Source organism: Phoenix dactylifera, chromosome 3 (genome assembly GCF_051530095.1).
Source record: "Phoenix dactylifera cultivar Ajwa chromosome 3, Ajwa_hap1_PhDact_Kaust_v1.1, whole genome shotgun sequence".
NCBI classification, from domain to species: Eukaryota; Viridiplantae; Streptophyta; class Magnoliopsida; order Arecales; family Arecaceae; genus Phoenix; species Phoenix dactylifera.
The window spans coordinates 55,353,778-55,380,666 of NC_143192.1; the positions used below are offsets into that span (position 1 = coordinate 55,353,778).

Consider the following 26,889-nt stretch of genomic DNA (forward strand, 5'->3'; position numbering starts at 1 on the left):
CTCCACTTCTGGGACCCATTCCAACTTTAGGAACCAATCCCTGGCTTTGACCTTTCCGTACGATGAGCCTTCTTAATTATACTATTTATGCCAATGCCCCCACTTTAAAATGGAAAATAATGAATTGGTACCCTTCGTGGTGGACTCCACCACTTCGGGATGCATTGTGTGGCCACTAGTACAAGAAGTCTTATCAGCTCAGTTGAGCTTGGTCATGCTGATGAGACATATGACCGCATTAAATTTGATGGTAGTTTGAGACAAGCATTAAAACTTCAAACAACGGCACCGATTTTTTTTTCCTTTTTCCAGAATTCTGCACCACATATTATAAATCCATTTTCTTGTCTGCTTGTAACACTAACCATTAGGAATGGGTAGGGAGGAAAAGATTTATAAAACTGACCGAGATAGTTGATAGAACACTTGATAATTATGCTTATGGTGATTAAATTAACAGCCCTTATTTTGTCTTGGAGGTTATTATAGGATGGAAATAAAAGGCCATCATTTGACAATATTACTCAAACATGCACTTTGTTATCATTACTGTTTTCTTATTTATAATTGATAATACCAATTTTTTTTAGAACATATTTGCCTCGAAGAAGTTAGACACTAAAAGTGGAAATACATTTATTTGGAGAAAGTTTTATTTTCATTCCCTGATTGTCCATAATCTAATCCATATTCTCTCCTGATATTCAAATTCTATTTCAATTCTGTGCCAAATAAGATAGACAATATAGTCATTCTATTTTCTATTTCAATCCATTCTGATTTTCATTTCAATCCTGATTCTGATCGCAAACAAAATATACACTTAATGTTAAAAATTATTTTACAAATAAATTGAGGGAACAAAAGCCATTATGTCCGTAATGGTGATAAACAACAATTTATTGGGGATTTTATTTGGGCATGCCAACATTATTGTAATATTAATATGAACAAATGTTGCCCATATTAACTCCACATGAGGGGAACATGGCCTCTTATAATCCTATCTAACTATAGATTTTCAAGACTGCTGGCTTTTGCTGGTGCACCTCTTTGCTCTGTCTTGATCCTAAATGAGTTTTAATAAAACTGAGTATCTGTTTATGACGGAGGCATGATGAGTGAATTTATATAATAGAAAAAAAACTTCTTTTGATCATTACCGACACTGATTACACCCAGTTTTTTGTTTATAACTAAAAACATGATGAGACGAAATTAATATCAAAATGATAAATCCATATCTCCCAACATTAAAAACTATCATAAATTAATTTCAAAACACAACCCATTAACGTAAAATAGCTCTCAGCCCCAATGATAGTAAAAAGATCACTAAAAGAATAGCTATAAATTGAATTAAAATTTAAATAACTAATCTAAATTATATGGTATTTTTATGCAAGGGTTTCTTTCGAGGTGTGCCAGGATTCAATAGCCAAGGTACAATAAGCTCCACCTAGCTTCGCTTGGGCTCGTAACATATGGCATTGAGTGAGGATTGATTCAAGCTCTTCATGGAAATAGCAATTATATTGATAACACAAAGATGTTCTAACATATTTTCACCCTTCCAATCCTTCAAATATATTGTCAGTTTTAGCAGAAATAAGTAAGGCATGAATAAATAAATAAATAAATTCTTCGCATTGCAAATAGTATCACATAAGTGAATAAATATTATGAGATGGGACCATCTTGGCTATTAAGTATTACGAGTTGGGTGGGTAGATATCTCGTCCTATCTTAGTCTATTTTGCGACTCATTCCATCCTGATGATGCCAGAGATAATAAGTCATACTATTATCCTATTGGTATTTAAAACATTGTTACATACATATTGTCCGCATATGATTACGATAAGCGAGACAATTGTCAATTTTTGTTCTCTTGGTACAACCGTTTTTTATTTCTTCAATTTATTTAAGAGTTATAAATAAAAAATCCAAATGTATAAAACTTCTTATACATAACCTTGAGAATGAGATTTATAACTATAACTAGGTTGATAGGGTAAATAAATATATGATTCAAGCCTCACAATGGCCACATCATCAAGCTGCTAAACTATACATGGGGGGGGGGGGGGGGGGGGGAAACCAAATTTCAGCAGGAAATTTATAATTTATAAGTATGGCATGTCACTAAGTTACAAAGATCCGTGTTATCTAAATATGTTCATGGTAGATATTTTAGCTTGACCAATGGATGGTCGGGAACCATCTTAGTCATTTATAGTTGGACCCATAGGTGAATTTAGTCAGACGATATGCCATGTACCCCACAAAATCATCAATAAAACATGAACACCAATAAGAACAGGCATTAATTTGGAGAAATTTAAGTTAAGGGCCTCTGAAATAGACAAGAAGGCTCAATAATTATTTATACTGAATTATAGTTACATCAAATGTTTGAGAAAGAAGAATGACAAATTCTTGCACCTTTTCATTGACTGCATCTATGAGATCAGAAAAAATAACAATAAGTTGATGACTGAGTCTCATTTTGTGATACCATCAGTTGATAATTCTTGAACAGCTTGCTGAAAGGGGGACGACAATTTAAGAATCAAAGTCGTGTAGGAAATCAACTTGAAGTGTGAAAGTATAATAGAATAGATTGGTTGTGGGATTACCTTCATACATGCCAGTACATAGCGGATGTCACTCTCTAAAATTTGGTGATGGACGACAAGCCTGACACTGAAAGAAATGAAAATCAATGTGTTAAGAATATCTCAAAATTTAAATGTGTTGCTAAATATTCTTATCTATCAATACTAGTCATTTGGGCGTAAGACTGTAAAGGTAGACTGTCATCTCTTAAGAGAATGCAAGAAGAAATAACGATTATAATATCAACCAAGCAATACAATAGCGAATGTCACTCTACAGACAACATGCCTAACCCTGAAAGAAATGAAAATCCAAGTCATAAGTAATAATATTTCAGAATTTAATTGCATCACTGCATGTTTTTACTTATCAATCAGTCATTTGGGCTTTAGACTGGAAGAGTAGACTGTCATATATTAAGAGACTGCTATGAGAAATGATGATTATAATATCGACCAAGCAACACATAAGCAAACCTACAGAAATGGTAATCAAATTTTTCATAACCAATCTATTCCAATTTCAGGAGGTCAATAGATTTGTTACCCTGAGTGATACCATCAGAAAAAAAGAAAAATTAGCTATATTAGGTCCATTATAGCATGTGGTGGTGGAAAATGTATTTGCTGCAAAGCTTACTAAAAACCATGATAAAAATTTTGACCAAAAAGATCTATAGGGAGAATGGCCGTGCATTTTGAGGTATCATACCAAAACAATAGCTAGTCGTCACATTTTTTTGAGAAAAATACGAGTTCCCACATAACTAATCATTCTCCAAGTTTCATTGCAAAGCTAGAAAATCAAATGCAGACACCTAGTGACATAAAAAACGAACCTAAAATACATGTTTTCTAATGCCAAATATCATGTTCAGGGTTCTGAACACAGAAATTGCACCATGGCCCTTCATCACAAAGGCATCATACTGAGGTAACTATAAGCTCTAAAATGCTCAAAAATCATGATTCCTAGGTAAATAATCAAACAAAGGACTAAAATTATTTATATTGCAAAAAATAGATGCCGTCTGTATGAAATTAATATATATTTTTTTCTAGATGTAAAAGATCTTTGATTTCTCCAATATATCTACAGTTGCCACAAATTTGACTTGCAAAATAGGAACTATTGATACAAAGAAAGTCAATGCTCGAGCTTACAAGAGGAATTAACCTTTGATAAGAGCTTAATATAGATACAGCCATGACTTTTGCATGAGAGGAAACTTGATGTTCACGTTTTGCATGAGGCCTTATTTGGTAGAAACTGGCTTACCTGTCCTTAAAGGGTTGGGTGTGTGCCCTAGAAGTAATTAAACTACAATTAAATAATGAGGAATATAATCTATCGTTCTGGTTATGTGAATTCACTTCTATTGATATGCTGTATTTCACGTAGTTGGCATATGAAGTTCATTGGCTGTCTTTAGGAATTGACAATTCAGCTTTGATCTGTCTACTAGTGACACGATCTTCCAGACACATTGTCACTTGCTTCGTTGTGATTTCTTACTTGAAACATTTCCAAGAGACCCACACCCCCACCCATACACCTGCTCTGTGTACAGGTAAATAAGGGGCCAAACAAATTAACATACAGCAGATCAAGCCTCCCAGTTAGTGAATTAACTATTGGTGCAGAAAATTATATAACGACAGCAGAAAGAATGGAAATATCCTGCATAAGTAACACCCTAATCTTAAGCCCTATCTTACAAACCCGAGTATATTATCATGCCAAAGACAACTTGGTTATGAAATTACTCTCTTTCATCTCTTTGGGAGCAACACTGAGCTTTTTCCTTTTATTTTGATCAATTATTTTGTTTATCGCTTTAGATCTGCTTGTTAGTTTCTACATGAACTCAAAAACAGTTATTTAATCATAGAACCTAGTTTCTTCATTTATTAATGTTAATTTTCCAAATTTCTCCATTACTTTAGTTGTCAAGCAACCAGAAACCCAAAGAATTTAATAACCAAATCAAAAATTCATTATTTCTTCCTCAAACTAAGCCCTAAACTTTCAATCCATCATGTATCTTTCTAAATTCCAACCTAAATTTTTAGTGAATAAACTCAATTAAATCAGTCCAAATCCTACTCCTGTGTCAACCATTGTCAGCATAGGATGCTTCAGCAGGAAGTTGGGAACAGTTGCCCTGATCCAACTAGGTTACAGAACCATAAATATACCAAGGAATGAATTCATTAAAGACAACTGCTACATTGAATATGAATGCAGAAAGTTAAGAATCAAAGAAATTCTAATGCTGTTTAACCAAACTGACTATGCAAATCTTTCAGCTCTGTGAAGGAGCAGAAAGCAACAAAACAGAACAACTTGGAGGCAACAGCTCGGGATTGCACCTTGTGGAGCTTGCTGGCATTGCAAGTACACCATGCTCTTCCAGGACTTGACAGAGCCTTTCAGGTGATATATGCGAACTCTCTACAATATCAAAAAATACCTATCCACAAAGAAGACAAAATGGAAGAATTAACTTTTCCCAAGTCCTAAATGTCGTCCACAGAAAATTTGCTAGTATCTTGTATATTGATTTCATAAAATAAAGCTAATTATGACCAATGTACTAACCATATTTGTCTCCACTGAAGATGTATCAACAGTTAGTTCTTTGATTTGTTTCAATCCATCTGAAAAAAAAAATCAGAATGACATTGACAAAAGAGTAAATGCTTCTGAACAATTGAACAGTATGTAAAATGTAAAGTTCCTTATTGTGAAGATAAGCCACTAAAAACAGCAAAACAATTACTTTGAATATATGTGTGGAAGGAGAAAAAACCTTTCACTAAACAGACTAGACATGAGAACAAAGCCAGCTGAAAGTCAAACGATGAAAATATATTTATAACCTGCAAACAGTTTGGCCTTTTTGTGATCATCCTCAAGCTTTCCCACATTATCTCGCAAAGCAACATAAGCTGCTGCACAAAGGACTCCAACCTGTCTCATCCCACCACCTAAGGTTTTCCTAAGCCTTCTAGCCTGAAATAAGTTAATTTCTGGATTCATAAGAATTCTGTGGAGAGATATATTAGTAACTATATATATGCCAATACCTTAGTAATAAACTCGCTTGAGCCTACAATAACAGATCCAATTGGAGCACCCAATCCTTTTGACATGCACACCTGAATTGTCCATTGCACAATAAATAAAGAATCAGCCTGTTTCACAGCCTAAATTCTGAAAAGCAACACATAACAGAAGAGTTCGTTCTTCTGTTGATAAATAGAAAGAAAATATACCCACAATGAACAATTAAACAAAGGTTAATGAAGAAAAATAGGAGAAACACAACTCATCATACCGAAACCGAGTCAGCAGCTTGCACCAGCCTATGAACAGGAACCCCCAGTGCCTAGCATATTAAATGGGTATAGTTAGATACCCAAATTCTATGAAGGCAAACAAGCATAGGTATTGAAAAAAAAATGTTGTGTACAAGTTCATGTTCTTGTTTCTCAAACATACCAAAATTATGGATATATACAGATCAAACTGATTCTGATAGCACATACATTACATAAGTAAAATAGAAAGTCATAGACTATAATAACAAATGTGAATCCTTCATATACTGAAGATTAAAGTTCTGCTATCATACCTATGACATTAAAAAAGAAAAAACCTAACATGTTCATAATCAATGAAACTTATCTAGTTTCCTTTTTTTTTGGTTTTGTTTTTGGTGAATATCTAGTTTCTGTTAAATGATGCTCTTTCAACTACAAAACATCAAAATGCTAAGCCTTTTAGATACCATCAATTTTTTTTTTCTAGGAAACTGCATGACAAACTTTTGGGATATAAGGAATAGATGAAAGAAATAAAGGCGTTGGACAGCTAACTTAAACTGCACCCACAGTGAACAGAAACCTGCAGTTCAGATTTTAAAAAAAAATAAAATTGATTAACTTTATATTTAAAGGTGTTAAATACTTACAACTGAAGCATTAAAGATGCGTGCTCCATCAATATGAAGCTTTAAACCATGCTTTTTAGCTATCTCTCCTACCCTGTCTGTATATTCTGAAGAAATGCATCTTCCCCCACAACTGCAGCGGCAATTAGGAAGCTATTAAATAACATCAATTTGCAGAAACCGTGCTACCAGTAATTTTAATATAACATGCGAACTGGGCAGTAGACAATCACACCCCTCCTATGTTTGGAGGAGGTTCCAGCTTCAAAACTTGGGAGGTGTTTCAAATATTTGTGCACAACTTATCTCTATAAAAGATGAGTTTGGCTATCCTAGACCCAAACTCTAACAGTGCATAAGTTAAAGGGAATGGCTGACGTTTCCCCCCAAAAAAAAGCACACTATTGCATGTGCACTAAAGGGGTAACAGGTTCCATTTCATCAAAATTATTTTTATTTGCTTTTACATTACTCATCAGTCATAAGTTAAAACTAAAAAGAAGCAAATAACTGACAACAACCTAACATATTATATTGGTAAGAGAACAAACAGATGCATGAAGTATTATTCTGATCTTATATCCTACAAAAGCTACTTTCAAGTCCTCAGGATAACTGATAGCTAACAGATATGTAAAAGGAAATATCATTTACTAAATATGTTTTTCTTTATCTACAAATTGAATGAGATTGTTGAAAGAAAGATGACATGCACCTGTATATGAGCTGATACAAAAATGAGAATTTTATATAGAAAATTAATTAAAATACGTGAAATAATTGTGGGCGAAATTAGGATACTCCAATAAATATTTGGTATGATAGGAAAATATATCGTCAAAAGTAAGAAGAAAGTTCAATGAGATGGCATTGGCTTGCACACCAAAGATCTAAGAAAGCCCTGGTAAGAAGTGTGAGTTGAGTTTGTATCAAATTTTGCAGAATAAATGTCCATAATTTGTTGGCAAGGAATAAGAAAATCCAAGCTCAGGCGCGCACACGCACACACACACACATACATACATATACATGTACACACACACACACACTCACACACATTATAGATACATATATATATTACATTTATCTATTATATGTAGATACACATATCTATATATCTATACATACATACACATATCTATATATCTATACATACATGCACATATCTATGTATCTATACACGCATACATATATCTATGTATCTATACACACATACCTATATCTATGTATCTATACACACATACCTATATCTATACATACATACATACATAAATCTATATATCGCATATATATCAATATATATTAATGAAGTAACATGGTTCAATTTGATAAGATTAATTGATCTGATTCACGGGAATTGCTATGAACAAATTCATTCATATCAAACCATTCTAAGTTTCTAACAGTTGTTTCTGCAACTACAGGGGCCAATCATGTATTAATTTGGACAAAAAATTTTGAAAATGGACTTGAAAAAGCTGAGAGGAATAAAAGATATAGCTTCCAATAACAAGGAACAAGAATAAGTGGTTGGTTGAACATATATGAGTAGACTCAAGCTTGATTGTCATGATTGTGGTTAATAAAACACAAAAGATAAATCATGATATCAAAAGATGCCATCCAACTAGCGGATCAATCATCAAACAGTCCGATAAAAGAAGTGCAGATTCCAGCTTGAGTACCACCTCAGACGAGGTTATATAAATATTTATTTCATTAACAACTCATCTAAAGACCCATACCTATCCACCAAATAGATTGCTACAAAAATTTCTTTATCAAAAGCAAATGTAAACCTCTTCCAGAATTTGTTTCACAAAAAGTAAACTATGCTTTATGGAAAAAAATGCTTGGAAAGTCACTAAGGAATAAAACAAATGAGAAAAGAATTTAATATAAAATAGTTAAAGGAATATCTCACCCTCCAAATAAACAACCCTCTCGAAACTCAATTAACGTCTAAAAATATGAAGTTTGTACACATATAGTTTTGTTCAGAAGGTAGGGTTTCAACAGAACTGCAGGATACACCAGATTATTGAAAGCTTAGAAATAACGAAGGGGGTGTATCTCAAGTACATATAGCGTAACAGGAATGAAACAGAATGATCAGAAGAAAGGTCAGTGTTTTTTTATTTTTTCTTAGAGTATTCAATGTCATCCTTTAAATATGCTTATGAATTTCTAGGATCGTTCTATTTGTTAGTATTCACCATATGAAATATATTTGAAAAATTTCAACCAAAGTTCAATCAAAGACCAGCTGATATCAAATGCCACAATGTTACATGTGAAACAGTGGCATTTGTCACAAACGAACATAAGAAAAGTTTCAGGCGAGCAGGTAGTTGGTCCTATCAATCTAGGAGCATCCAAGTAAAAGAGCTTATAATAGTGGCAACAAAATTCCATGCCATGCAATTAAGAAAGCTGTAGGAAGATAATTTAATTTCATTCTCTGTAAAGGAGGCCTATAAAACTAAAAGAAACTGCTGTCAGCAGGTAAACCACTGATAGATAGATTTCCAGTCATTTCCTGATGGTTTCATCAATATCCTTCTGTAAGTTGGTCTTAAACTGAAGACGTTTTTACTACGTCATGTCCCATAATTGCATCAACGGTTCATACGAGCAATAACCTTCGCCATAAGGACTGCATCACAACCCTGTTCTGTCTCCTTAAGGTATTAAGACACATAGATCTCATCATTGCAAAAAAAATGAAAGCCCTCTTCTTGGAACTAGGTCCACACAAAGTTAGGCAAGTATAAAAAATAGGCATCAGGTGGTAAGTCACTAAACATTGGAAAGGGACAGAAGAAATAATAGAAAAGTAAGAGAGGAATACTCACACTTTTCACAAGCAACAGAACCCCACAACCCCACCATTCCTAGAAAAGTTTGAAACTTGTGTCCTACTAAATGTTGGGCAAGTAGACAGCTGAATGGACCCTAGTTATGCTGACACAGTGAGGATTCAGCAGAATTAAGAGAAGAGTTTACCAAGGTCGTATATGGTCCAAAGGCAGGGCATGAAAAATAATCAGGAATGAACATGAGTTAACCTCGGCTACTGCAAGATGGATTCTCAAACAGCAAAAGGTTGGTCTTAAATATTAGCCACTGGTGAATTCTTAAAAAGAACATTTTTAATGGCACAGACTCTAAAAGATTCCCACAAGTCAATAGCCAAATATATTAAGGAGCTTTCTCGGGAAAAAAAAAAAAAATTAAGGAGAGTGACAGAGAATGACACTCACTTAGCATGCGTATTCTCCAAGCAAATTAACCTAGTAGTTGGGTAGTAGAGTGCTCCCTCGGGATGCCTAATAGCTGCTTCGATCTGATCGAGATCCATGGTGCCGTTGGGATTGTTCTTCACGGTCCTCGGGTGCACGCCTCCAATGGTCGATATGCCTCCATTTTCGTAGACATGTATGTGGGAATTGTCCCCAAGGATGACCTCGCTGCCCCTGACCTCACAATGGACAAGCACCGATATGAGATTTCCCATGGTGCCCGAGGGCACGAAGAGAGCGGCTTCCTTCCCCATGACCCTCGCCATCTCGGATTCGAAGCGGTGGGCGGTGGGGTCGGAGCCCAAAACGTCGTCGTCCACATCGGCGCTCGCCATGGCAGCTCGCATCGCCTCCGTGGGTTTCGTGACCGTGTCAGATCGGAGGTCTACAATTCTCATCACCATTGTCTGGCGTTGTTCCTACACTTCAGAATTTTATCTAGCAAAAACAACGAACAGCAGAGCATTTCATCAAAATACACTCAGAAATTCAAACAAAATTCCTAAATTATCTAGCAAATTTACCAAATAAACTCTATTGTACGAGGCAGAGAGCCCGATTCAGCATCAGCAGCCGATCTCAGGCGTGCAACCAATGGGCTCTAGACCTAACATTGATAAAATCTTCACCAATGGTCTGGAGAGGAAAGCCCGACAATCCAATGGTTCCAAAACCACAGATTGGCAAGATTTTCCCGTCAAATTCGATACGAATTTCCGCGATTAATAAGTAGATAAAAAACTAGAAGTCTCCTTCTAAAACTCCGATAAAGATAAAATTGATAAAAATCTTCTTTTATTTCTTCAATGAAAAATCTTACCTTTGGTCTTAAACCCAGCTTCAATGAAAACTTTGTACACTTGCCTCCTCCTTCCGAGAGAAGGCCAATTCGTTCGCGAAAAGAATCCCAAAATCCCAGAATTCCACCGAATGCTCCTCCAAATATCCCACCTTTCGTCGAGCAAGGTGGGGGAGCCTCTCCGCCACTCCTTGCCTTTAAAACCCTAACCCTAAGAGACTTCATGGAGTCCTCGTTTGCATGTTCTTCTAAATTCTGGAATCCTGTTCATTACTTTCCATTTAGCTTCCTCCATCGCGATCCGTTGGCGTGAATTGAACACGTCGCGTCGAAATAAGAAGGCCCGATATTTTTTGGTCCGGACGTCCAAAGTAGCGGGCGGCCATGGTATCAATGGCTGCGCCGACATCTTCAATTAACGGACCCCGTTTTACCGGAAAAAATAACGATATTGCTCCTCAATACGTCGTTCTTCATCAAGTATTTTACTTCTTTATCGTTTCCATAAGCATTAAGAACTTACATTATATTATTTCATGGGGGAATGTAACGGGAGGTACTCAAAATTTTGCTGGAGGAGCCATAGCAATGTTACGTTCATTGTTATTAATACTTATTAATACTTTCCCACACTATCCTATTTTCCACTCCAGTTTCCATTGTGCCGTGATTGATAGGATATATCCACACAACTCCCTGTGACTCTCGTGTACTTGTCACCCGCATGACTCGTGTACTTCACCAATTTCAATTGTGATGCTCTCGGTGATGCATAGAGTGATTTTGGAGAAGGATTTAGTTAGAAACGCCTAGATTCTTGCCTTTCTGAGTAGCAACAAAGCATCGAATTGACCGATAAAATAATCAACAATTATAGTGGGGACCCAAAGGTAACATCTTGTGGGGAATGTGCTTTAGGCTCCTACATCTGACATTGACATTTGAATGTCATGTTTCCTTCTCATTGCTCGGCACATCTTCTAAAAATTGTGGTCATATTCGAATGAATGGCGACAATTAGGCGGCTTCTAAGAAAGTAAAATACAAATTTGCTACTATCATCACCATACTGAAGTCTTACATGTTGAGTCACATATCTCTAACTACTATAAATTGCCAAGGAAATTAGACAACAAGAACAGAGGGCGGCAACTAAAGGACTCTTTGAAAAAACAAAAGTATATATCTTTGTCATCACTGCACTCAGTCTTACATGTTGAGTCATATATCTTTGGATACCAGCCAAGCATATGCATGCACTGAATACCAGCCATCTTTAGATCAATCAACTGGCATCCTTCATACTAGTAGAGTCCTTACTGTATTTTTCTCCAATAAAAGGGAAAGAAAAAAGAAACACGTAAACTTAATGGTGGTCATTTTGATAACCATCTTCACCATGTCTGCTGATGAACGAACACCTTTGAATTGCCATTTCCTTTTTCAGGTAATAAAATAAGAGTTCATCGATCTGATGCTTTGCACCTGTTCGAAACACAAATAGCACCGTTCTTTTGGATGGGCCCGATCATTTCCTCTCTTTGGTAGAAAGGCACACAAGTAATGCCTACACAAGCAGCTCATTAGTAACTAACAATGTAAATTCAAACATTCCACTCTGACCGGCCGATGACGGATAATTTCTTGATGGAACCCTACCATTGAAATCATTTGATGCTTCTTTGAACTCTTATCTGTCAAAAAAAAATCTGATGAGGAAAAATGATTGAAACCGTATGCCGGGCCTGCATGTCATGATGGGCAGAAGGGATTCCGTCAGCACAAATATGATATCATTACCAAGGTACAGTATTTAGAAGACCCTATCAGTTATCTTCGGATTCTGCAGTGGGGAGAACTGTGATTTGAACCGATCTTTCAGCGAATCAGAATATTGTTGTCTCCACTAGATTCAACAAATTATTTCACCTTCCACAACATTGCAACAACAATTGACTGCAGAGTTGGACCTCAAACAAGTGTCATCTCTCTTTGAAGTATGATCTTCCACTACTACTTAATAACTCCCTGTCCTTAATATCTCTCTGCAGCATGATCTTCCATTGGTAAACTAGGGATGACCACAGTCGCCATACATATTCCCAACAGGCCACAAAGTGTGATTCCAGTTCTCTTTATTTGTGAACTTCTCTGATGAACCACAGAATCTGCATTCCCAACAGAAAAAAGGCCAGAGTCTGTATGAAGCTGCCAATTATTCCTGCTTCTGTAAAAAGCATAAAATCATCCAAGTTCTGTTGCAACACTAGTTATTTTCCTGAGGGCAGCCTGTATATCTGAACATATTATTCCAGTCCTTGAATGACAAATAAGGATCAAAGCACCATGTAAGCTTCTTAAGATGATAATAGCAACAATAATAATGATGAGAATCAATAGATAATATGCCAAAGCGACAACCACAAAAGACATTATAAGTATGTATGCATGTATCAATAGATAATATGCCAAAGAGAACCACAAAAGACACGTATGTAGTTACTTTTGATGTATCGTATATATGCACTAGTAATTGGTCAAAATGATTTTGGTAAAACAACTACATAGAATAACAGAATATTTGCCCTTGGGAAAAGTATTCTCCTAATATCTAATCAAACCTTTAGATCATGATATGTTGTACCGGCCCGAACCGGACGGTATGGGGCAACCATACCGTACCGATTCAGTACCAGCTCTCGGTATAGGTAGCATACCGACACTCGGTATATCAAAAAAATTCCATACCATACCGTACTGATACTATGCTAGCATAGCATCAGTATGGGGTTCGATACCAAAATGGCAAACCTTGCTTCAGACAAAATGATGATGGCAAATTTTGGCTATGGCTGGATAGTGTGCATATCATATCCTTGAAAACCAATGTAAGAGATTCATGACTGAAAGGATCAAAATGCAAAAGTGAAATATCCACATAAGTAGATATATCTCACAAGGTGCAACTTCAATAAGTACATTCTGATATTGTTTTCTTAGATGAACTGGAACTCAGATGAATTTCATTATAATAAAATTCTCATGCAAGAAAACCTTCCTAGTTCCTACTTTCTGTTCAGGTCAATATATGCATATATTTGCATACTATCCTTAAAAGACTATGGCTTCTGCAATGATGCCCCAATGCAATTATCCTAACCTCGGCTTTGGCTGAATTCTCAGCAGCACTCATGGTACATATAGTCATCAGTCCTTTCCATTCACGCAGCAAGGACACAACAGGTCTGGCATTGACCATAATTTCGTAGTGATGCTTAGGTTTTTCACCCAACCCAATTGCAGCTTTTAAAAATAAGACCCTCACTGCCACAGCAAATATTCCTTCATACCACATCTCGCTCTCCTCCATCAAGTATTCCTCACCCTTTAAGTCAACAACAATTTATTTAACAAGTTCACCAAAAATGCTCCCTGTTGCTTTCAACGTCCAAATATAATCACTACTTTCAAGGTTCTTCAAGGTGCTCTTAATCCACTCCATTATGTCCTTCAAAGCAAGTTGCTCAAACTATTGACAGCCACCTCCCATCACAAATAAGTTTACCGACCACCATCAACTTCCTAGGATCCTCGGGATCAAGAATATAAAGCAAGGTAGGATTAAAAGCACGTTTTTAAGTTTCACTTAGAAATCTAAAATCAAAACCAAAATGTTTCCCTTTCAGCCAAAACCAATCCAAAATCAGGGCTGGCTCTGGATTGTTCTGCTTTAAGTGACAAATGAAGCCATATAAAGTGCTTGCACAAGCTATAATGCTCATCTTTTTATCAGTTTCTATAGTTTTTAGATGCTAAGAAGCATGTTTGATAGACTAAAAATTAGATTTTGCAACTTTTAAAAATATTCAAAAGTATAAAGATTTTATGGGAAAGCAATTTTTTAAGCATGAGTTTGTCTCTCCTAAACTCAAATCTCATAAGGAGGGTGCCAACTGACTTGGTAAAGTCATTGGGCATTGGATACCTAACCTGGGTTCAACTCTTGCCCTCACCCCAATTTCAAATGGCTTCCTCCTACCTTCATTCTCAAAAAAAAAAAATTAAAAAAAAAAAATCTCATAAGGCATTGGAATCCCATATGTTGAATTGACTTATACACTGAATGATATAATACATTGTAAACCAGATTTTGTAATTGTATTTTTAGAAATAATTTTTATTATTTCAATCTGGAACCCAAATTCCTGGGACAATAATAAATTTAAAAACAATGTCTATTTTATTTTCTTGACTTACTTTATATTTCTTTCTTTATTAATCTTTCCTATTTTAGCTGATATTTTATAATTTTTGACCACAAATGCCGAAACCAAAACTTATTTTTTCCAGCTGAAACTGAATTTTCAGAATCTTGGTTCAGAATATTATCTAAATATCAATCATCTAGTAAATGATCATGCATATCTCCAATGGTCCACAAAATTCCACTTCTGAACAACTGCAGTCTGAAGCAGCTGCCACATGGGAGCATTCTTTGTTCTTTCTTATGTCCTCAACATGTGAACCCACAGAGTAGTTCTATCGAGATTCAAATGTCCCAACAAATATCTGTGCATTCCCCTGGATTAGTTCCTTTGTCATTACGAGGATCAGCAAATAGCCTTTACTTCTACAAATTTGGCTATTATTCTCTTCAAGTTCAATTATATCGTATGAAACAAACACATAATGTATCCTAGTAATATTTTATTAGATCTATGAATATGCTCATGACCACATCCAAACATGCTGGGCACCAAACATCATCCAGATTTCAATATTTTATCACCACTCATTGGATCCAATTTTACAATGCATCTGTTGAAGCGTGCCGAAGCATACCAAATAATAAGTTAGAACTAGGCTTGGTGGTCACTCACTTCAAACCATATCCACTATATAACCTATTTCTAATTCCCAAAACCTGAGATCCATGACTAAGTTAGCCTTATTGATACCAGAGCATACAAGATGAGCTTTGTGGAGCTTTTCTTGGGCTCATAGCCTCTAGAGTGAGCAGGGCATGGTTTGGGTTTATCATGGGATTGGGATTAGATATGATAAAGCCAGGTGTAACAAATATAACCATCAACATAAATGGCATATATTGGCGTTCACCTTCAGCAGAAACTTCAGAAATCTAGTCATCATAATGCTCTAACTCAGACGGAGTGGATAAAACAATGTGACTAGCATTATAAAGGGATGGTTGTTTGCTTAGTTTATAGCTGTTTCCTTTAGTTTCACTTTCTGCACTTGAAGCTACAGTTTTGCTGCAAGTCCGACTACTGACAGCCTTGGCTAGGAACTCTGCTCCAAGGCCCATAACAGCATGTGCAACAAGCAGTGACACTTGAATAGTGGTGCCCATCAACTTTCTAAAGCAGGGACCCTATCATTGAGTTGAGTGCTTGCAATCCCAACCAAGGCAATAAGCCTAGCTTATTTGATCATACACCATAATTTGATCATGCTCTCTCTTTCTTTGACATCCTGGAGTATCTTGCATCAGTTTTCTTGCATTGAATGTTTGATATTGGCTCTCGATGTGTTTTACCACCAATAATGTTGGGGGAGATGATTTGGAGTTAGAGGGATCCTTTGATTATCAAGTATGATAATCACAACTAGTATAAAACTTTTTGCAAATATTGTAGGCCTTAGGTCACATTTTGTGGACTTCCATACCAGGAAGAAAATGATTATTCCACCATTGCAGTCACTACAGTTACAAGATCCTATGTATGAATATGTTATCGCAACATATTTTGGACAATCTTGATCAGCCTAAGAAGCTCATTTTTGCTACCAAGGTCTACTGCACTATGCCATATCAACTTCTTCAACCTCTAGTACATCTGCTCTTGCTAAAATGATACTTCTAAATCTAATTAAATAGTTGATTATGGAGCCTCTTCAAATGATTGTCGTACTGGCTATATAACTGTCGATGCCTCCATTCTGTCTCATTCATCACCACTTCAAAGCCCTTTTCAAATATCATCTGATGATGACTCTCCTTTACTGGTTACACCCTAGGGTATTCTTGCTCGCGGTATGACATCACTGGCTAACTTTCAGTATTTCATGTTTTACATGTTCCCAAACTTGCCAAGGATATTTTCACTGTTAACTTTCCAATCACCATTGAACTAACATTTAACTCTTCAACTTGTTCAGTGCTAGATTGTCACTCCATGCCATATTAGGTATCAAACAACAATCTAACATGCTTTATTCATTTACATTTCATTTAAATTCCAAATACTCATTAAGTGATAGCACAAACAAACTTCAGCATCACCCATCCTTACAACATACACATCCACTAACAGCAACTAGCATTAATATGGATATAACAACATAAGCAGGTCCATAAAGAAGATGAACATGTAGATTTAAACATAACCACGACCATCAAGCCATGTATAAATTATTCTAGGTCAGATGGGTATGTTGAATAATAAGCAAATCAAATGTTTGAGGAAGGGATCAATACAAATTTTTGCAACTTTCATCAAAGGCACTGGTGAAATCAGAAAGAAGAAAATTATTAAATTGATGGCTCCCGCCTCATTCTGCAGTACCATTAGTCACTATCTGTTGAACAACTTGCTGGGGAAAAAAAGTTTCAAATATCAATGTCATATAAGAAATCATCTGCTTGAAGTGTAAGAGAAGAATAGATCAGTCGTTGGTTTACCTTAATACATGTTAATGCATAGTATACATCATTCTCAGAAATTTGGTAATGGAGGACAAGCCTGACACTGAAACATGTGAAAAACAATGCAGTCACAATACCTCCAGTTCAAATGTAGTGCAGCATTTTTATCCTTATTAATAAAAAATATTAGTATTTAGAAACAAGTTTTGAGACTTAGGCAAGTAGACTGTCATCTAAAGAGAGATTGTTAAATTTTCATAATGACTATAATATCAATAAAGCAACAAGCAAAAGCGATGCCAATCAAATTTCCCACAACCAATGTACTTTGATGTTAGGAGGTAATCTCCTAACCTGATCTTCATCAACAGATCAAATATACACTAGCTATTTTGTTTTCATTAAACATACAGTTGTAGGAAAGAATGTGCAGCCAGGCTAACTAAAATTTGTGTAGGAGTCTAAATAAATAGAGCTCTGGGCATTATTGCTGCTCCCTATGAAGTAATACACCAAACCTATAGCTATTAGTTCCTAGGTAACTGATCATTTTCAAAACTCCTATCCCCAGGGTAGAAAATCAAATACAAATACACAATGACATGGAAAATAAACCTACAACAATGTATCTCTAATCTCATGTTCAGAGTTCTTCACACAAAAAACTGCAAGGACTTGGTCATGCATCATAAAGATGTATACCAAAGTAAAGGTCAGGTCTAGGAAAAAAAATCTCAAATGTGCCTAGTCCTATGAAAATAATCAAACACAGAACTAAAACTAGATTACTATTGTGACAATTATTTTTGAAGGATTTTCTAATCCAACAAAGTTTTTCATTTTTATTTTTCATTTTATAAATGCCACAAATTTGACATTGCAAATAGAAATTTCTGTCTAAACATTTATTTCTTCGCCAAGTTTTTGAAATAGTGGGGACAAACTATTTCAAGTTTTCAACTAAAAAACTCAAGAATTGTTAGAAAATTGTTTTAACATTTAAAAAGACACACAAGATAAAGTTCTTTTTGTTAGGTGTGGAATCCAATCATGAAGGTGATAAGCCTCTAAGTGATAACTGATGCTGGTAGTCACACTCTAGAATGGACAAATCCAAGTTAGATCAGATATGCATCAATTAAGCAATCACTCGCATGCATCGGCATGCAAAACCATGAATTCTTGAATCGAGACATAGATTTATTAAAGCATAAGAATATAACTCATCATGCAAAAGACAAAAAGATAAGTTACATGCAAAAGTTCATTCATAATCTATATATACGAAACAAAGTTCACAAAATTTAACTCATTTTATAATAGTATGGATGGCCAAGCTTTCCTTTATCTGATCTTTTTTTTTCCTTTATAAAATTGTCCCATTATGTGATATGAGGCTTAGGAATATAAGTTCTAACAATCTTCTATACGAAGTTGGACCAGGCATATGTAATGCTAGGCAATTCCACTACCTGTTTCTTTGCTAAAACACTCCCTGTCTAATTTCGTTCCTCTCTTCTCCATTCTTTCCCCTTTTCTTCACCATTTTTTTTGCCATCACCTATTTCCCCCCTAGCTCGTGTCCCTCTTCCTCTGTTACCTTCCCTGGTTCGCTTGTCTCTTCTCTATTGACCCTATGTTGTTTCCCAACTAGTAATAGTAGTAGAGCACAGATTTTGCTCTCCTAAAATTTGGCTGGAGGACTTTTTTCTCCTTCATTTTACGTCTTTGTGTAGAAGGGGCCAACATAAATCAATGAATCCAAAAACAACCCTCCTAGTGCAAATAATCATGTCTTCTGCAGAAGATTAAATAAAAAAACAGAAATATTCTGTATAACTAACATCCTAATCCTAAGTTCCGTCATAAAAATCTAGATATATCATGATACATAGGACCAAGGTGTTAAATTCCATGGGACGGGGGTGTCCCGGTTTCTCCATAGAATGGGATGTCCTATTATCCTGCCCCACCCCAGTGGCAGTCCTAATCGAGAGTCCCATAGGTACCCTCCATTTCTTTCGTCTTCTTCTTTCCTTTCCTTTCATTTTATCTTTTCTTTTTTCTTTCTTCCTTTCTTTTGCTTCTTTCCTTTCTTCCTTCTTTTCTTCCTTCTTCTTTACTTTTCTTTCTTTCCTTTGTCTTCTTTCTTTTTCTTACCTCATCCTTTGCGTCTTTCTTTCCTTTTTCTTCTTTTTTCTCTTTCCTTCCTTCCTTCTTTTCTTCCCTTCATTCTTTTTCTTCTTAATTTCTTTGTTTCTTTCTTTTCACTTTTTCCCTTTTTTCATATTTCCTTCCTTTCTTTCTTTTCTTTTTTTCTTCTTTCTTTGCATGGATAGGTTCCAGAGTCCCGACCTAGACCCAGTCCCGTTTTCTCACAAGAATTGGACGCGATGGCCGGGATGCCCCCCATCCCTCGGGGACTTAAAGCCTTGCCTAGGACATATTGGTAGTGAGATCTCCACTGATACATTCCTAGGAGGAGAAAAGACACCAAGCATTTTGATTTTCTTTATTTCAAGTAATTTTTTCTTCACTTGCTCCATGCATCAGTTTCTTCATAATAACATAATTCACTAATTGTAAACCCAATATCCTTTAGTATTTGTGCTAATTCTTCTAATTTGTTACTCAACTACTTTATTTGTCCAGTAACCAGAAACACCAAGAATTTCGTATTGAGATCAGGATTTCCATATTATACCTTAGACTAAGCCTTAAACATTCAATCCATTGTGAACATTTTTCCCCTGTGATCCAAGACATAATTTTTAACAAATAAGCAGCAAATAAGGCAAGTCACAAGCTTAATTCTGTATAAACTATCCCTATACCTGATTTTTAGAAGATTCCCACGTCAGATACTTCTAGACACTTGGACACTTGACACTTGTGTCATGCATCAATGTTGGAGAATATCCTAAACTATACAAAATGAATATAATACAGACAACTTCCATTCTAATATAGGTGAATATCCACCCAAAAACAAAGAAATCATTAATATCCTAACTCTATTTTGACTAGAAGGAATATGCAAAACTTCCTTTTCGAAAAAGAAAATGCAGAAGTTCCAATTCTATGGCAGACAAGTAAGCAATAAAACAGAATAGCCTAGTGGACAGCTGCCTGGGTCAAACCTGGTTGAGCTTGCCGGCATTGCAAGTACGCCACGTTCTTCCAAGACTTGGCAGAGCCTTTTAGGTGACATGAGTGAACTATCTACAATGCTAAAAAAAATCTGTCCACAATAAAGAGGAAATGAAAGAGTTAAATACCCATGATTATTACGTAGGTCTCCCACAGGTAAAAACTGATGAGCATAGACTTCAAAAGCATATGTTATGACTGGTAGGTTATACTAACCATATTAGTCTCCACTGAGGTTGCATCAATACTCAATTCTTTGATTTGTTTCAGCCCATCTGAAAAAATAAATATTGAGAACAGAGTAAATGCTTCTGAACAATTTAACAATATGGAACTCAATGCTAACTCGATTCTTGTGGAGATAGCTACTAAGCCCAGCCAAAGGAAGTACTTAGAATATATCATCAGAAGTCAGAAGGTAGGAATGCTTTCCAATAAATGACTAGACATAAAGTAAATTTAGTTGTAAGTTAAAAAGAGAAATATATAGGACCTGCAAAAATTTTGGCTTTTCTATGATCATCCTCAAGCTTCCGGATGTTTTCTTGCAGAGCAACATAAGCTGCTGCACAAAGGACTCCAACCTGTCTCATGCCACCACCTAAGGTTTTCCTTAGCCTTTTAGCCTGAGAGAAGTTAAATATCATAATTACAAGTAATGTGGATAAATATACTAGTAACTTCATATGTAGACCACTACCTTAGCAATAAAGGCTTTTGAGCCTACAATGACAGATCCAACTGGAGCACCCAACCCTTTTGACAAGCAGAGCTGAATAATCATTGGATAACAAATAAAAAACAATCAATCTTTATTTATTTATTTTTCCTTTTTTTAGAGACAGAGCCAGTATATTTCACGGCCAAATGCATAATAAGCAATGAAGAAGAAAAGAGAGTTCATTCTTGGGTTGATAAACAATAAAAACAAACATTCAGAATGGACAATTGAACAAACATGAATGAAAGATAAAAGGATGCGAACAAGCTAAATCATACCAAAGCTGAGTCAGCAGTTTGTAGAAGCCTATGAACAGGAACCTTCAGTGCCTGGCATATTGATTGGATACATTCAGATACACATCGCATGAGAGCATATAAACTTAAATATGCAAATTCATGCGATAAATAAGTTCATATTCTTGTTTCTCGAATGCAGTAATGCCAAATAATATGTACAGATGAACACAAATCAAAGTGATTATTTTTTTTGTGTGTGTGTGGGGTGGGGGGTCGTAAATTAAAGTGATGTTGACCATGTACATACATGTATGGTTAAGATAGAAGCAATATAGATAACACTAACCTATAAGACATTAACTAGTCAAGTTAAAATCATATTACCATTATCACCAGTTGGTTCATTTCTACAACGAACAAAAATTTACTATTTTCGAACCAAGGACTTTTTTCTTTGGGAAGTTCTACCCAGAGAAATTTATACAGAATTTATTGAAAACTGTTCAATCAACATAAGCTCCAAAAGACAGTTTCTTTAAGCCTTTAACTATAACTATTCATTAAATTAAAAAATGACAAGTCAAAATTCAACACATACACAAATATATGAATTACATTAAAGGTAAATAAACCAGCAACAAGATCTTACTGATACTTACTACAGAAGCATTGAAGATGCGTGCTCCATCAATATGAAGCTTCAGGCCATGCTTTTTAGCTATCTTTCCTACCATGTCTGTATATTCTGCAGAAAGGCATCTCCCCCCAGAACTGCCACAACAGCCAAGAAAGCTATCAAACAAAGCAATGTGAACTTGTGAAGAAATTATGCATTCCATGACTATAGTATTACAATGACCACAAGAAATCCTGCTATGCATTTTTCACAAAGCCTAGAATTTAGAACTATAACATGAAGTTAGAGGAAATGGTTGGCATTTCAAGAATACAGCCCATAAAAATTTCTGAAAAGAAAAGAATCATCTTCCATATTCCCATGCATAATTGTTATTCTTCTTACGTTAATCATCGGCCATAGGTTAAAACTGAAAGAAAGAGTCTAATTGGATGATGACAAAATAGTGATGATGTCAGTATGAGACCAAACAGATGCATGATTGTTTTTTCAAACTTTTCCTATAACAAAAAGCTACCTGCAAAACCTTGGAATAACAATGTTACAAAAACTAACAAATTTGTAATATCAGATGTCCTATATTAAATATTTTCCAGAATATCCATGAACATAATCTTTCCTTTGTCTACAGAATGTGAAAGATAGCCTAATGGAAGATCGCTTGAAATCATATAAAACCTAAAAAATTAGGAACATGATTTTTATGTAGGTGAATCATAAAACGCAGTTACTAAGATGGTTGTATTAATTTTAAAAAAGACCAGAGAAAGAGAGAGACTCACTTAGCATGTGTGTTCTCCAAGCAAATTAACCTTGTAGTTGGGAAAAAGAGCTCTCCATCAGGAGATCTAATAGCTGCTTCGATCTTATCAATGTCCATGGTGCCATCAGGATTGTTCTTCACGGTCTTTGGGTGCACGCCTCCAATGGTCGAGATGCCTCCATTTTCTAAAACATGTATGTGAGAAGTGTCCCCAATGATGACCTCGCTGCCCCTTACATCGCAATGGACAAGCACAGATATGAGGTTTCCCATGGTGCCTGAAGGCACAAAGAGTGCAGCTTCCTTGCCTGTAATCTTTGCCATCTCGGATTCAAGGTGGTAGGCAGTGGGGTCTGACCCCAAGACGTCGTCATCAACATCAGCTCTTGCCATGGCAGCCCGCATTGCCTCAGTGGGCTTCGTGACAGTGTCCGATCGGAGATCCACTGTTCTTCTCACCATTCTCAGATGTTGTTTAGATACTACCAGCCCTCACTCCTTTCCTCAAAAGGTATCAGAATTAAGTTGTAACTTCTTAACCTTGTAGTCCAAGACACATACATAACAACAAGAAGACAAATAAGAAGAATCTTGAGATGAAGACTGCATGCAATTTTGCATGCTGTTGTTCTTAGAAAATCAGATTATGGGTAATAATACATAAAGGGAAATTCAAAAATCCAAGAAATATTTTTTTCTTCTTTTTTGTATAAAATAGGGGTAAGAGGTTGAGATATGCAAACATATAAAGAAACAATACAAGAAAAGTAGAAAATTAACAAACTTACGTTGTTCTTTTTTCAACAAATTATCGAAGATCTTCGTCAACTTGGTAAAGAAATTCAATAAGAAATTTGGCATCTATTAAGATGCTGGTAATTTGACATCTATTAAGAATGTAAAGAAACTACAAAATTTTGATTATCAAGAAACGTCGTAATTAAAAGAAAATGAGAAACTAGCAAAGTTCCTAAGGACTCCTAGCAGATAATTTAACAATAAAATATAAAGAAACGTAGCGAATAATAACAATAAAAAAGAAACCAGCAACTAGCATCAAGCCGCATCAACCGTCCCTGACGAGGACCAAATTAGAAAAGATGCAATCTTTTTTTTTTGTTTGTTTCTTTGACCCAAACAACTACGTTTTTCTGTAACAACGATAGCTCTACTTCTTGTAAAGAAGATTAGATAATAAAAGAATATTCTTGTTTCTTTGAGGAGAAACAAAATATAACAACCTCACCTTCGTTCGTTCGCTCGCTCGCAAACCCAACCTCGCAATTGAAAAGATGAAATCTTTCCCCTTGTGCTCGACGTCCAAGAAACCAAACACAGGCTAATGCCAAGAACCCTACTCCCAAAAGTCCCACCTTTGGCTCAAATTCGAGACCAAACACGAGAATGGGAAACAGAGAGTAGGCCAGAGTCCTCACAGAATCCACTCAACGCATCGACGATCTTCTATTTATAGCCCTAAAGAAACCCAGGTTCCACCCCAGGAATCCCAGCACCGTACCTTAGCCCTATTTTCCCCGCCTCTGCTTTCCTCTCTCGTTGTCTCTTCACATCTTGATTAATACCATGGAAACGTCTCTCTGAGACCGAGACTGGGACTGGGTTTCTCAGCCCATCGGATGTTTCTCTCGGTCTCTGACACGCGGAGAAGACAAGGAACGACAGGCGTCGGTATCTGCGGGAAGAACATCGTCACGTAGAGAAGGAACGGAGGCAAAACCATACATTCGGCTCCGCGCATGCTGAATGCACGCAGCGGGGAACGGCACGTCGGGCAGTCGGGTTTTGACCTGGTTCCGACCGGTTAGCCCGGGTTTGAATTCAACCTTTCATCACCGTTACCTGATTTTGATCCCACTTAACTTGTGGTCGTTCTAAATATTCCACTTTTCTCTATGATTAGTAAATAAATATGTATATAAGTAAATATATATAACTCAAAATTTCATTCAAAAAAACTAGCCATGATTAGCTCAGGGGCTTGTATTGCAGTGTTCACTAATCTGTATAGATGACGGACCGGATACACTCTGATATCATTTGTCACGATCCAAAATTTCACTAAAAAAGATTAGTCAGAAGGTATTATTCAAGTTATTTAATCCTATATAAGTATCCAAAATTTTTCTAATGTGATGTAGAACTAAACATACGCTCATACAGATTCTCACAATTATTTTTATAATACCTAAGGGTTAAAACTAGAAGCAACCTACCTTTCACATACACAATGAGCATGATTGAAAGGACCTTCTATTTGTAGCAAAAAAAAAAAGGCCTTGTACAGTGGCAACGCATATATGTCATAATTGAGAATTTAGATCTCTAGTTTGATGGTGAAGTGATGAGGATCCTGTCTCTTTATTGGCTTGTTGGGTAATTGGATCAATTGAGGTTGGCCCTTTAAAAGTTAAAGCCAATTTTGGATATTGATTTATTGTAGATTGTAGAACATGGTGGCCTGTAGATCAAATCTAATAGTCCATCAAAAATCATGTCCATGTCTTCTTATTCAAGCTTATCGATTTATTATAAATTGCGGAACATAATGGCCCATGGATTCTTATTCAAGATTATATATTAATCAAGCTAGGAGCAATTCACAAAAAGTTGTTGGATTCCCATCATAGAGGTCGTTGGTCTACTCCATGTTTTGCATGAACCTTGGGCTAGTAATACCAAAGAGTATAAGCTTTTGGTGCCTGATATTCCTTATAGAATCTTTTGATTTCTTATGTTTGATTGAGTCTCTTTTATTTTTCTAAATATTAATATCAATGCAAAAAATTATTTTTTTTCATAAATCTGTCTGTATATATGTGATGCATAGATTTTTTTTTTATAGGATCTGAGATGCATAATTTTTTTATATAGCTCTGCCTAGTAAATTTATCTATTTCCTAAGATATTTGATTAGAATTCTTTGAGTTCAAATTCCTTGGAGTTGTGCCCGTGCTTTGGATGTTGGATTCATCCTTGTTTTCTTTTAAAATGGGGAGCCGTATATATGCAAGCTAGCTATATAATCCTCGAGAGTAATAAGCCACCAGACTAGTGCCTTAATTCAATCTACGCATATGTCATGTCTCTGTAAGATATATAAAGCAATCAAAATATTATTTCCTTACCCAATATGAAATGGTTTTTCTTCCATTTCTTTTTTTGTTGAGATTTTTTTTTCCTTCTTCTTTGACAATAGAATAGCAAGAAACCTAAATATCTAAGGGGGGAATATTAAATGGAAGAAATATTTAGAAAAATTTATAGCTTCCATTTGCAGTAACAGAATAGATGGTGGAATCTACAATACAAGTCCATCGAGAAGTTAAGGAACTAAAAAAGATTAAAAACATTTTTTTTCTCTTTTCTAGGTCAACAATAAAACCTTTATCTTTGACGAGCTGATGATGATTTTGCATCACGAAATGGTGATTTGTTTAGCTGCTTTATTTATTTGAATACAACTACTATATGAATCACTATATTTGCTTATATTCTTAATTTATGAGAGCCAAGAATATATAAAAAATCCTCTTGGTATGTATCAAGGATATTTTTGGTATAATATAACTAGTGATCTTAGATTTCTATGGTATACCAAATAGGTTATTTATGAATGCTTAGGAGGCCTATCATAAAAATCATCAGTGATCTTATATCACCACAGTGATCCCATTTGGATTGCCAAATGCCCCCTAAGGATATTAGACAAATTGAACAAGCTTGACCCGGGCTGAACTCAGCTTGAGAAAAGCTTTAATCAAGCTCAATTTGAAGCTAAAAAATAATAATCTTGACCTAGAAAACAAGCTCATTATTAATTTCAAGTTGAGCCAAAAGCTTGACCATGCTTTTAGATATTCCCAAGTTAGGCAAGAGTCGTGGGGATTCAATTCTGGTTGGAGTGGCCCCTTGAGGGATGGGTTAGATTAAGATAGAAAGGTAGAGATTGGCCTATCCTAATCCCCAAAATCTTTTTATTCTTTGGATCAATTAAAAGTTAATTTATAAGCTTTATG

At 35.7% G+C, this 26,889-nt stretch overlaps 2 protein-coding genes across 3 annotated transcripts; both read right to left on the reverse strand.

Moving 5' to 3' along the window:
* Nucleotides 1-2,340: 2,340 nt before the first annotated feature.
* Nucleotides 2,341-11,195, reverse strand: LOC103716066 (low-specificity L-threonine aldolase 1-like). The gene is made up of 10 exons (XM_008803917.6): nucleotides 10,697-11,195; nucleotides 9,838-10,314; nucleotides 6,596-6,707; nucleotides 5,960-6,010; nucleotides 5,709-5,780; nucleotides 5,502-5,634; nucleotides 5,221-5,279; nucleotides 4,992-5,092; nucleotides 2,640-2,706; nucleotides 2,341-2,546 (listed from the first exon to the last, which is right to left on the reverse strand). Exons 2-10 carry the CDS (start codon nucleotides 10,278-10,280, stop codon nucleotides 2,505-2,507), a joined length of 1,080 nt encoding a protein of 359 aa, XP_008802139.3. The 5' UTR covers nucleotides 10,281-10,314; nucleotides 10,697-11,195; the 3' UTR covers nucleotides 2,341-2,504.
* A 1,969-nt stretch (nucleotides 11,196-13,164) lies between these two features.
* On the reverse strand, nucleotides 13,165-24,834 carry LOC103716065 (low-specificity L-threonine aldolase 1-like). 2 transcript variants are annotated; one of them, XM_039116588.3, is made up of 10 exons: nucleotides 24,099-24,834; nucleotides 22,872-23,392; nucleotides 22,112-22,223; nucleotides 21,492-21,542; nucleotides 21,193-21,264; nucleotides 20,986-21,118; nucleotides 20,709-20,767; nucleotides 20,483-20,583; nucleotides 17,379-17,445; nucleotides 13,165-17,290 (listed from the first exon to the last, which is right to left on the reverse strand). In XM_039116588.3, the coding sequence occupies exons 2-10, from the start codon at nucleotides 23,312-23,314 to the stop codon at nucleotides 17,249-17,251; spliced, it is 1,080 nt and encodes a 359-aa protein (XP_038972516.3). In that variant the 5' UTR covers nucleotides 23,315-23,392; nucleotides 24,099-24,834; the 3' UTR covers nucleotides 13,165-17,248. The 2 variants fall into 2 exon arrangements, with proteins under 2 accessions (XP_038972516.3, XP_088575337.2); XM_088719211.2 differs by lacking the exon at nucleotides 13,165-17,290 and having other exon boundaries at nucleotides 17,300-17,445.
* Nucleotides 24,835-26,889: the final 2,055 nt, after the last annotated feature.